Source organism: Schistocerca cancellata, chromosome 4 (genome assembly GCF_023864275.1).
Source record: "Schistocerca cancellata isolate TAMUIC-IGC-003103 chromosome 4, iqSchCanc2.1, whole genome shotgun sequence".
Classification (NCBI taxonomy): domain Eukaryota; kingdom Metazoa; phylum Arthropoda; class Insecta; order Orthoptera; family Acrididae; genus Schistocerca; species Schistocerca cancellata.
Genome location: NC_064629.1, coordinates 446,921,479 through 446,935,244, shown reverse-complemented (window position 1 = coordinate 446,935,244; position 13,766 = coordinate 446,921,479). Strand labels below are relative to the sequence as shown.

The window sequence follows — 13,766 nt, the reverse complement described above, 5'->3', positions numbered from 1 at the left end:
AGAAAGCTGAATAAAGGCAAAATGACTGTATGTGGAAAGCAGTGTGAGAAGCTTTCAATGATCTGTCTAAAAGTCCTAAGAAGTTTGGGTTTATGCAAAGTCTGTAATCAGGTCAAAATCATGCGTTCAGTTGCTCAGTGACCATACTGGCACCAAAATAGGTGATGACAGAGAGAAGGCAAAAATACCCAATTTGTTCTTCCGAAATTGTTGCACCTCAGATCATCATGATGTGGTTCCTCCTACTTTCAATCATCCTATGGTTACCAAAATGGCACATATTGAAATACGTAATCATGGAATAGATGTTGTTGTTGTTGTGGTGGTCTTCAGTCCTGAGACTGGTTTGATGTAGCTCTCCATGCTACTCTATCCTGTGCAACACAATAGGTTGCGGGCTAAAACTTAACAACAGGGAGAAGACAGCTCGACCAGATGAGAGGTTTTATAATGATAGTAGGAGAGAACCTGCTTCCCACTGAGCTGTAGTTTTATCATAAGTTGCTGAAACAAATGGTACCTAGTGCTTGGAAAAAAGCACAGCTCTTTCCCAGTTTCAAGAAGGGTCATCAGTCAGAGGCACAAACTTATAGGCCTATTTAAATGATGTCAATCTCTTGGAACTATGAAACATGTTCTATGCTCACACATTATGAAATTTCTGGTGAACAAAAATCTCCTCTTTAAATCCAATTGGGATTCCATAAACAGAAAGGAGGTAATTTAGAGAATGACATCTGAAGCTGACTGCTGATAGATTCAACTGCCACCAACAAACATCACACCTAAGGACCATGAAGATAAGATACGAGAAATTAAGGCTCATACAGAGGCATACAGATAGCCGTTTTTCCCTCACTCTATTTGCGAGTGGAACAGGAGGAGAAATGACAAATAGTGGTATAGTGTACCCTCCGCCATGCACCGTACGGTGGCTTGTGTAGTAATCTGTTTGGATGTAAATGTAATTCTTTCCATGTCTATAGTATACTCAAGTAAAGCCACATGGACCCCTGGGTCTTTCTAAAAGCAGAGCACCTCAGGGGACTCAGCCATCATTGGCTGGGTATGGGTATAGCAAACCTGGGTTTCCTTAGCTAGGGACTGGAGAGTGCCTCCAATACCCTGTAACCATAAGCTCTTCGAATGCTTCAGTGACACCATGCGCTGTGGTGGACAGTGGAACTTTGGGTTGTGTCATGGGAACAGGAGGATCCTATAGGTCGTTTTTTTGGGGGGGGCGGGGGGACTCTTGTTGCCCCAGCTGCTCATGGAACAACCATAAAGCCTGTGTACAATTCAAACACCTTCAGTGGTTCGGGTGGTACGTTGGGCCTTGTGTCGCTTGTGTCGCAAGGCTACCTGAGATATCTGTCAATATCATAGGAAGTGCTAATAGTAACTTGTCACACCCTATGATAGATAATGTTTTTATTGTAAGTAAATGTGGGAAAATTTGATGTATTGCTACATAAATAAAATTATATAGTGACTTTCAGGGCAACTTAAATCTATCAAGAGGCTGGGTAATGGTACACTCCTGGTTAAGGCGACAAACGCAATGTATTAAATCCCAAACCATATGGAGAGTATGCCATCAAACTAAGTTGAATACTGTGTTAAATTGCTGTGAGTCTTAACCTGTCAGGATATCATAGAAATTAATGCCAAAGAACTGCAACAGGAATGGGAAAGTGAAACTGACAGGTCAGGAATTTTATGAAAACAGTAAATGTTGAGCTCAAGAAGCTACCATCTTTTATTCTCATCTTCAGTTACCAAAACTGCCTGTGTGTACAGTGTGCTTTATTGATCTTAAAGTTAGGCTCTACATACCCACCCCTATGCACTGCTTGGAGTGTCAACACTTCAGTCACACCACTGTGGTTAGCAAGGGTCAGGCTGCATGTGGACGACATGGTTCATCTGCCCATGAAGCACTGCGCCAACAAGACTATCAGATTTGGAGAAGAAAATCTAGGTAATAAAGGTTACCCTACGCATTTCATATTCTGAGGTGAAAAGGGTATTTAAGAACACACAACCACCTACTTTTATGAAAGCATTTGCTTCAGCACTGAAGTAACCTGTACCGGAGACAAGTTTCAGCACACAGAAATTGAGAGCTGAACAGAGCACAACAGCCTGGAACTGTAAATGTAGCTGCAAACCTGCACCACTTGTTAAACGAACAAGTTTTCCTACAACTGAAAAAATGGTGGAACCAGACCATACTGCCAGGAAGAATGACACGCCCTCATGACAAGCAAAGGCCCATAAAAATATTTTTTATTAAAACAACCAACGGAAAATCCAGGGTAGAATGTAACAATATTATGAGGAGGAAAGTTGCTACTCAGCATGTAGCAGAGATGCTGAGTGGCAGATAGACACAACAAAATGCCGGTAACAAATAAACTTTCGGCCAACAAGGCCTTCGTCAACAATAGATGGCGCACAGACACACACACACACACACACACACACACACACACACACACACACACACTCTCTCTCTCTCTCTCTCTCTCTCTCTCTCTCTCTCTTTCTCTCTCTCTCTCTCTCTCTCTCTCTCTCATGCAGATGCAACTCACACACACAACTGTGGTCTCTGGCAGCTGAAGCCACACCCAGTCGTGTGTGTTTGTCTCTGTCGTCTATTTTTGACAAAGGTTGTGTTGGCCAGAAACTTATTTGTTACAGTCTTTTTGTTGTGCCTATCTGTGACTCAGCATCTCCACTATATGGTGAGTAGCAACTTTCCTTTTCATAATATTGTTTCTGTTAAAACAGTCTTAACACTGTCCCCAAAATCTGAGCTGGAAACAAAAAAGATCAGGTCCAAAACTGTCAGAACATGCGACCTTAATCCTGTCTGATGGATCAGATAATGACCATATTATTGATGGTATGGATGTCAATGTCTGTCTGAGGGAACTGGCAAGCCCTAAAGTAACTCTTCTCCCCACCCACGCCCCTCTGCTGCAGACTCCCCACCATGGAGGAATGACAGCAGGAAAGACAGACGAAAACCTCACTGCCAAGGTGACTTCCATACTACAGTGGAACATGAATAGATTTGAAACATGTGGAGGAACTAAAATTTCTAGTACAGGGAAGATCCCTGAATGGGGAAGGGGCCAAAGAAAAGATAGCTGTGTTTGTAAACAGCACATACCATTCCTCTGCTATATCTCAGGTTACTGATGTGCAAGCAGTATCAGTTTAAATTCATATCAGTCAAAGGATCACTGTATGCTGTCTATATGTCCACCACAAGAACAACTTGTTTATGGGAGTCTTAAAGATCTTATAGACATACCCCTTGCTATTTCTCCTACTGGGACACTTCAGTGTGTATAATGTGTTATGTGGCTCATCCTCTGTCTGCCCCTGGGATCAAATTATATAGAGTCCTGTGATGTCTCAGTTAGCTGTGTATCATCAACGTGGGCAATCCCACACATCTCAGCACTGTTATTGGGTCTTCCTCAGTCACCTCTCTTTTTGTTTTCCAACCCTCACATATTCTCTTTGGTGGGAACTTACTGATGACCAGTGACCACTTTCCACCTGGGATCCATTGCCAGATGGATCAGTCCTTGAAAACAAGCTGCCAAGATGGATAAACAGCAGAGAAAACTGAACACTGGACAGTCTGCAGCTGTTTTTGAACACTGATAAAGTGTCAGAAGTGGGTGGACCACATCACAAATGTTATCCACCTTGCCACAGGTTGTCCACCCTGAAGTGCTTATGTCATCTAGAAAGGCAGCCTGTATCTTGTTGGAGTGATGAGTGGTGCCCAGTAATTTGGATGAGACTGCAGCTATACTATGATATAAGTATCAACAAACATCAGAAACCCTTGCAATCTATCGAGTAGTGAGGACCAATGTTTGAAGAATAATCACAGGCAGGAAAAATATCTCACAGCAAGTATTCCTGGATTCTGTCAACTGCTCCTCTTATGCAAGACTATGGGATGCCGTCAGGAATATTTCCACTAACTGCAATTGGTCACATATAGAAGCGAAACTGATGCAGGAGCATCTCCCAAAGCCACATGAAGATATTGCCCAGACTATGACAGATCATTTTGTTATGTTACTGCCACTAACAACCAGGATCTAGCATTCACCATGACAGTGTGACCATGGAGAGTGATGGGTTTGACTTCAGGTCCAACAAGTCTGAGTTGTATAACTGCTCGCTTCTCTGTATGGGAGTTGGATTCAGCACTGTCTGAGGCACACAATATTGTACCCAGTCATGACTGAATATAATACAGATTGCTGCAACACTTGTAAACAGTATCAGAGGAAAGTTTTCTAGAAGGTTTTAATACATTGTGGCAGATGGGACAATTTCCCAGCATTCACATTGTACAAGCATTTACCCTGCAGGGGCCGAAAGAGAACATAAAACAACTAACAAAGTGTGCCAACCCTGAGAATGTGATGCTAATTTTTTTATGCATAATCAGCATACAGATTTCACTTGATGCAATGCATGCTACGTTACATTAATACTTGTTCCATAGATCATCAATACATTTTATAATGATGTGGAGCATGTTAGTTTAATGTAAGTTTTCTTTACGAAATTTCTTTAGAGTTACTACTTTATATCTGTTGAGTAGGAGTCGACATTCAGAAATTCTTTTAATTTTTTTTAAAGTATTGGTTGGGTATCTGTCAGGCTTTTAATGCTATTTGGCAGATGAACAAAGATTTTTGTGGCAGCCTAATTCCCCCCTTTCTGTGTTAAAGTCAGATTTAACCCAGAATAGTTAAGATCATCCTCTCTTCTAGAGTTATAGCTATGCACTTCACTATTGTTTTTGAACTGGGTGGTTTATTAATAACAAATTTTGTAAGTGAATATATGTATTGCATAGAAACTTTGAATATCCTGAGCTCTTTAAATAAATGTCTGCAAGATGATCTTGGGTGGGCTCAAGCTATTTTTCTGATTACACACTTTTGTGCGATGAATACTTTTTTTCGTAATGATGGATTATCCCTAAATATGATGTAATATGAAAACAGTGAATGAAAATAGGCATAGTAGGCTAGTTTACTGTTATGTTTATCACCAAAATTTGCAGTAACCCTAATAGCGTAAGTAGCTGATCCTAATCATTTCAGCAGATTATCAATATGTTTCTTTCAATTCAATTTCTTATCAGTTTGCACACCCAGATATTTTAAATATTCTGCTTTAGTGACAGACTTCTGTTCAAAGTCTATATTTATCAATGGTGTCGTGTCATTTACTGTACAGAATTGTATGTACTGTGTTTTCTCAAAATTTGGTGAGAGTCCATTTGCAGAAAACCACATAAAAATTTAATTTTCTGAAAGACATTATTTACAATTTCCTCAGATGAGTTTTGTGTTTTGAGTGTGATTATTATAGTTGTATCATCAGCAAAAAGAAATAGCTTTGCATCTTCATGAACATAGAGTGGCAAGCAATATATATTAAGAACAATAAGGGACCCAAGACTGAACCCTGTGGGACACCATTCTAGATACCTCCCCAGTTAGAGGACTTTGCTGATTTTTGCAGACTATATGTACTATTAAATTCAGCCTTCCGCATTCTCCCAGTTAAATGAATTAAACCATTTGTGTAATGTCCCACTCATACCACAATACTTCAGCTTATCTAGAATAATTTCACGATTCACTCAGTCAAAAGGCTTTGAGAGATCACAAAATATCTGAGTGGGGGGATGTTCGGTTATTCAGAGCATTTAACATTTGACCAGTGAAAGCATACATATCATTTTCTGTTGATAAGCGTTTCTGAAAACCAAATTGATATTTTGTTAGTACTTTATTTTCACAAATATGTGATGCTTCTCTTGAATACATTACTTTTGCAAGAATTTTGGATAAAGCTGTCAGAAGTAATATTGGACAGTAGTTGTTAGCATCAGACCTATTATGCAGTGGTTGAACAATAGCATATTTCAGTCTATCTGGAAAAAATTACGTGTTTCAGTGAGCTACTACATATGTGGCTGAGAAACACGCTTATCTGTTGGGAATAACTTTTTAGTACTCTGTTGGAAATGCCATCAATTCCGTGCTAGCTTTTACTTTTGAGTGAATTTATTATTTTCGTAATTACAGTAGGAGAGGTTAGTTGAGTCAGACTCCATTGGTACTGCCTCTTCCATATACTGCATTGCATTTTATAATGAATATCTGGACCCTGCTTTTTCTGTGACACTTTAGCTGGGTCCTATTTTCTCTGCAACACTTAAAAAATGATTATTAAAAATGTTTTCTGCTTCTGACATTTTGTTAACAAACTTTTCATTGAGTTTGATAGAAATACAGTCTTCCTGTGCTCTCAGTTGCCCTGTTTCCCCTTTTAACAATATTCCAAATTGTTTTAGTTTTATTATCAGAGATGCTAATCTCAAATGCATGTACTTCTGGAGTTTTTAATAACTTTTTATAATATGGTGCAGTAGTTTTTATAGTGTTTCGCTGTTTCTGGACCATTACTCCTCCTAACTATAAGATACATTTTCTTTTTCTGTTTACAAGATACTTTTATCCCTTTAGTAAACCATGGCTTTTTAGATGGTTTCTTACAATTATGTTTCACTGTTTTGTTAGAGAAACAGTTTTCAAATGTACCCACAAAGGTATCATGAAATAGGTTAAATTTTTGGTTAGCATCAGGTTCCCTGTACGCCTCATCCCAGTAAAATTGCTGCAAGCTTTCCCTAAAATTTGCTGTTGTTAAATTGTTAATTGAATGCACTATTTTGGAGGACTGTTTCGCATTACTGTATGGAGCTATGTCATATACTGTAACTAGCTGTGCCTAATGATTAGATAGCGTACTTAACAGGAAAAGTATTTATTTGATTAAATTTGCCTTGGTCCATAAAAACATTATATGTCAGCGTGCTGATTTCCTGTAGTATCTGAATAGAAAAATCAATAACTGACATCAAATTGAAAGAATCAAATAATACTTCAAGGTCAAGCTTTCTATCAGTCTCTTTCATCAAATTTACATTGAAATTGTCAAAAACAATAATTTGCTTCCCTCTGTCTGACAGATAGCACAACAAAGAATCCAAGTTTCAAAAATAGCTAAAAATTTCCCAATGGGGACCTATACAAAGCTACAGTTATAAAAGTACCATTATTTAGTTTTAAGCTCACACGCGTATGCTTCTGTATGTTCCTCAACACAAAATTTTTTAGTTACTAAATTTCCCACACTATGACAAATTTTAACATATATGACAAGTCCTCCTGTCTCCATAGTGTCTCTACTTACATGTGCTGAAATTTTATATACACCTACATTTATCTTTTCCATATATGTGACTATATGATGTTCAGCCACAGTGGTGTAGCCACAATGCAAAATAATAATATTCAGATAGGATTATTTTGCTTGGTGATTGTGCTGTTTTCGACAAAGCAAGCAAAGTGGCATTAGGAAAGGAAAAATAGTTTTTTGAATTTTTATCCAAACATGAAACTCTTACCACGGAGTCATCACATTTTTGATATCATTGAAACTGTAGAAGTGGTTTACTTATTAACGGAATACTTAAAATTTGTAAAAGCTGTACCAAATGTAACCACTAAAAGACCAGAGTGTAGTCTCAGTGTGCATCACAAGTTTTCAGATTCTATCAACTATATATTAAAATTAGTAATTTTGTATCAACCATACAGCAATGTGCAGGGTACAATAACAGTTTACTTTAGTCTTTCTAATTGCATTTATATATTTTCTCTGTATTAGGTTGTGTGTTGCAGACATAAACAAGTACTATACGTTTATATATGTTTTGATTACCATAGTTGTTTTTGTTTCAATTTGATAGATTAGTTTTACTTTACAGGTGCATCGAAATGTGATTCCATCTGCAAGTGTAATGTCTCTTCTGGAGGAGAGAATTTTTGATCGCCTAATTCACCGGACTCATGAGGAGATGAGGGCTAAGCGTGTTCTTGATAACTCAATGTTTCTTTCAACTGATCACCATAATTCCACATTTAAATCAAACAATGAAATGTGAGTGAAAAGGTTCAGTAGTACAAATTAAATCAATTTCACAGGTGTTCATATCCACATTTCTGCAGAAAACATAATAACGGAATGTTACATTGCTTGTAAAAATTCAAGAAAACCAATCATATTTAAGAACATTTGCAGCATATTGCTATAAGTAAAGTGTGAATATTCAGTTTTGTAAATTACAATTGTCTAACTGCTCCTGTTGTGAAACAATAGCTACTTTCACATATTGAAATCGTGGAGATAAGAGAATGAAGATTTTGAAAGAGGGAAATATGATTTGGTGTGAAGAGTGAAGGAAGAGAAGGAAGAAGTGACAAACATATGACAACCTGTTCCAGTTAATTTTTCAAAAGATGGGAACTGGAGAGGGATGTTTATAGGATTGTAATTAGGACATTTACTCTTGAAGTTGGTGAAAAGAAAGACACAGAAACGTGAACTGCAGAGATCATATTTGTACCTGGTATACCTCTCAGCATGAAGCTGGTTTGATCCATGATAAATTCCTTGTAAATTCCTACACTGTAATAACAGGTGTTCAGCTAGTCCTTTATGTACAGTATTAGGTATAATGAAATGTCATATCTTTACCCTTTAAGTTGGTAGTTCCCATGCCTGCACCTAGCCTATTGGTGATAGTTTACATGATCAGGTGGCACAGGAGTGCAGCATTTTATTTAAATTATTTCTTCAGTGTAGGAATCGTGTATTGAACAGTGATGAAATATCCCGGAATTCTTAACAGTAGACCCTTACTACATTCAAGACATAAATGATTACTTGAAATAAACTTTGTTTGATAGTCTTTGAAGTAATCTTCAAAATAAAGCCCACTATCTGCAGTATGTGCCCATTACTTCCCAGTAGTTCTATTATGAGACATAGCCTCAAATTTTTCTTTGCATCTTCCTTTGCCTTTTCAGTGCTCTAATAAACAATAAATGCACTGTACACTTGAACATTAATGGCCTTCTCAATATTTTCACTACCACTTTTCTTTTCACGAGGAAAGTTTGTGGTTCCTGGTTTCTTCCTACTTCCTCACTTCCCGATGAAGGTCTTAATGGTGCATCAGCACAAACATACCTAAACTTAACTAATGAAGTAGTGATGCCCGTTGTCTACAGATGGCAGAAGAATGCAGTTTAACATTAGAAACTGCAACTGGTGAGAATGTGGTCTTATTACCACAAGTGCAGAAGCTCAGAGAGCAATAGTGATTAACTCAGTTTCCTGGCTAGCGAGGTTAACTCATATAATAAACGCTTAAGAAAAAACTTATTTGAAGGAATACTAAGCATGCATTAGGTGTAAGAACAATAATAAATTTTTCAGTTCCATTGAAGAGCTATAAACTCAGAACTCTGGTTGTATATACAGTAGAGTGTAGATTAAAATCTCCAGAGCAGCACTTAGAACACTATAGAGGGCTCCTATTTCACAGACAGATAAGTTTTAGTCTGATTGATGATGCTGCAGGCAGATAAGTTTCTGCACCAAGTCATTGTAGTTTGCCATTAAACTTGTAGTATGATTTGTGCAGCATGTATGCAGTAGGTGATAAATCTTCCAAATACCCGGATCTTAGTAAAAACAATGTTCACAGATCAGTGTGTTGCATAAATAATTACACCATAAATATATAGTTTATTATGTAATGCAGTATCAGTATATTTAAATGAATAAAATGTATCATTGGGAGGTATACATTGATATCATTCCATGTAAGGTTTCAGATTATGCTCAGAATTGTGGAAATGGCACAAATAAAAAATGAAGTACAAATGCAAAAAAATGTTATGAGAGAACAATAAGGAAATTTATTAAGTAAGTATAATTTAGAAGGGACTGTATGTTGTAAGAGACTGTAATAACGATAAGATGATGGCATTTAATGAAGTGCACTATGCCACAGGTTGGAAATGGGAACCAAGGAAACGACTATGGTGTCGCAGCTGCTTTATGTTGGTTAAGGTGGTGGTAGTTGCAATGTTTACTATTTCAGTAGTGAAATACTTAAGAATTAAAACAAAGCAATAAATTTGTTACGTAGCTATGTGAATGTGTATATGAGTACATGACCATTGTTCTTTGTAATATCTGAAGTGATATGAATGGGGTAGGTCATGTGAAAACAATTATAGACTGTTAAACTAATTATAGATTAAATATACAAAATTATGCTATATAACTGAAATTAATAATTGTTATTATTAATCATGAAACTCAGTATGCAAATGTAAGATATTACTGGTTTTTTTCCCTACAAATATAGATATTGAGTAGTATTTTCCCTCACTTCATATAAGAAGGTGAATGAGAGCAGTTTTATTGCACAGAAATGATAGGGCCCAGAGTATTTTTGGTTGCTTGATTTATTCACAAGAGGGAACCAAACAGCAAGGTCATCATCAAGTTGCAGCAAGATGGAAACACAGGTAAACCAGGAACCCCTGAATAAAGTTTGGAGGAAAAGAGTCTTTTAAGGTTTACAGCATAGGAAAGTTGGCGAAAACACTATGTGGGTATAGACTTATTAGAGAAGTGTAAGAGGGGAAGATAGCAATTTTAAGCCCTTCTACATTTTTCCATCTGCTGTTGCTTGGCGCATAAATTTTCTCTGTCCATAGTATCTGTATTTTCAGTTTTATTTCATGGTTCTTAGCCATCTTGCAAGCCTCAAAAGAGCTCTACTGCAAGGAAATCATATGTAATGAGTCACCATTAATCATTTCTGTTTTATGTACCTGCCTGCTGCTCATCACTTTCTTTTGAAGCTGAGTAGTGGCTGAATCTCTAACTCTTTGTTACCATTCCATTATTGTACCATCTGTCATGTAATACACAACTTCGGTACTCGTTTTATTATTTGTTATTGTTTTTACCACCACATTGCTATATAGAGAGTAAAATAAGCTAATCACCACATCGCTATATAGAAAGTGAAATAAGCTAATCACCAATGTTCTAATTCTCTCTGGTGTATCCATCAGAAGTAATATTTCATTCCATGAGATAGTGTTGAATCATGCAGTGCAGGCTTTCACAGACAGTATTTACATCCTTGGTGGATTTTTAATGAGCATTAGTCCAGGCTCTTAAGATATGTTTCTGTGCCCGATGTTGTATCTGCATATACTGGAGACTTCATCAAAAGCTAGGAAAACTGTAATGGCTGCAATATTATCTTCAGTGGAAAACGAGCCACTTTGTACATCATTTATCTGTTCTTAATTTACTAAAGAGAGATGCCCACCTTGAATACTGCTCTGACAATTTAACTGTGGAATTTTGATCCACTTTTGTAGAAAATCTGTAGAATTGTGTATACAGCTATGTTAGACCATGTTAGTGTTCTCAGAGTGGGCTTGCTTGAAAAAAAATATAAAAAAATAAAGTGTTGACTGTCTGATGAAGTCTGCAGCATTAGTACATGAATGTTACATGCAGGAACATGTCTTCAATCATGGTCTGATGTCCATATAATACAAATGATCAATGACATAGTGTTGAATTTTATTCAGTCATTGTAACAGAGATTTAATGACTGTGATAATATCTTCAGTGGAAAACTAGAGCAACTTATTTACATTGTTTATCTGTTCCTATTTTCTGAAGAGAGGTGCCCACTTTAAATACTGCTGGATCATGTTAGCTGTGGAATTTTAATCAATTTTTTGTAGAACGTGTTGAATTGTGTATGCAGCTTTAAGCCCTATGTTATGCTTTTTATGACTGCCATTACATGTTTTTATTGATTCTGTAATGACAGTTGGTTATGTTTATATTAAGTACTATTTTGTCAGATACACAGGAATTATTCTTTTAAAACTTTTGTTTATTGCCTAAAATGTAGACATAGTTCCATAAAACTATGTTATGGTTATGTTTATATTAAGTACTATTTTGTCAGATACATAGGAATTATTCTTTTAAAACTTTTGTTTATTGCCTAAAATGTAGACATAGTTCCATAAAACTATGTTATGGTTATGTTTATATTAAGTACTATTTTGTCAGATACACAGGAATTATTCTTTTAAAACTTTTGTTTATTGCCTAAAATGTGGACATAGTTCCATAAAACTATGTTATGGTTATGTTTATATTAAGTACTATTTTGTCAGATACACAGGAATTATTCTTTTAAAACTTTTGTTTATTGCCTAAAATGTGGACATAGTTCCATAAAACTTAAGATGTGCACTTTCTATTCATAATAGATACTCTTGTTTGATTTTGTCCTTAAATGTAATGAAACATTATTGAAATAAGCTGCCCCTTATTTAATGGTGCATAAATTTCATTTGCTTATATGGTTGTGATCCTGTTTGTACACTTGATGCATATTCTTTCATCCACTTTAAATGTAAACAATGTAAATGGAGAGCAGTGCTCAGAGTAAATGGCATTGTCTTTATGTTCCATCTTACCATAAATCACAGTACTTTGTGTTGTTATTATTAAAATGTCCTCATGATTCTCTGAAGTATTGCAGTTTGTAATTTGGTTGATTCCATATTTTCTAGGGTGTGGTCGGGAGGCTTACCACATTTTGTTGAATTGTAGAGGCAGTTAAGCACTGCAGGAAGAGAATAAAATTAACAACTTTTGGTTTTGTATAAATTTTTAACCATATCTGTTGTTAATTTCATACACCTTTAATTGGGAGTATATAATTTTACTGTTTTGTTTGTGTGATTTGAGAATGTTTATACAAGTGTAGACCAGGAAGGGGTTGATTTCTTTCTTGCTCCCACTCTGCAAGTAGCCTTCAGATGCTATTAGTAACTCTTTATTGTATGGTATGTGCTCATAGAAATTGTCATGTATTAAAATGTAATGTTGTCTTGTATACTTGGATGGAAAAAAGTCTCTATTTTCTGATTAAGAAGAATTTGCTGAAATATTCACAGAATGCCGAATGTATGACTCAGATCTCTTGAGTTCTTGTACTTTTTTTCCAATACTGGGTGTTTCAAAAATGACATAAGGAAATGGAGTAACTTCAGCAAAATTTCTTAAATTCAGTCAAAACTTTGACATAAAGAAATTTTTATATTCTGTAAGTCCTTATTGTGGTCTTGAAAGAAATTATTAATAAGACAGTCAGTGGACTTAAGCATATTTGTGTGCATTTGTTAAACTTAAAACATTGTAGAGTTAGTTATTCAAAATATACAGAAGAGACATGAATTAAAAGGTTGTGTAACATTTGTATTATTCAGTTTCCTCTGAAAAACTCTAAATGTTTATACATTATGTTTGAAAACAAAGCAGTCCATAGGTCCTTTCAAGGTAAGTGATAACCAATTTCTTCTTCTTCAGAATTGGTAATGTGCTGGTTACTATTTTCTTCTCTTCATTTAATTCAGTTCTTTGGAACATCCCCCACACCCAAAGAAAGTTATTGTATGAACAGCAATTTAATGATTAGGACTCAAAAAAGTCATTAAATTGAATTACACACAATTTTTGTGTTGGAAAGCACACAGGATTATGAGCTATCCAATATACTAGGGTGTGTAGTGTCAGTGCTTTTTACATGATCTCTGCACCAAATATGAGTACAAAATTTTCATTGTATAAAAAAAAAACCATTACGCAGATAATTTTATCCACTTGAACACTGATATTAGAACATTACCTTCATATATAGCAAATGCTGACAGCAAAAGTTGTTAAAATTAATTTCT

General features: G+C 36.0%; 1 protein-coding gene across 2 annotated transcripts in view; it reads left to right on the top strand.

The window, feature by feature from the left end:
* The window catches only part of LOC126183226 (transcriptional adapter 1-like), a 172,787-nt gene extending 159,515 nt beyond the window's left edge, over positions 1-13,272 (top strand). For both annotated transcript variants that reach the window (XM_049925011.1, XM_049925010.1), the window contains one exon: positions 7,892-13,272. In XM_049925011.1, the coding sequence (XP_049780968.1) occupies positions 7,892-8,068 (177 nt within the window). In that variant the 3' untranslated portion in view covers positions 8,069-13,272. The remainder of the gene's footprint in view (positions 1-7,891) is intronic.
* Positions 13,273-13,766: the final 494 nt, after the last annotated feature.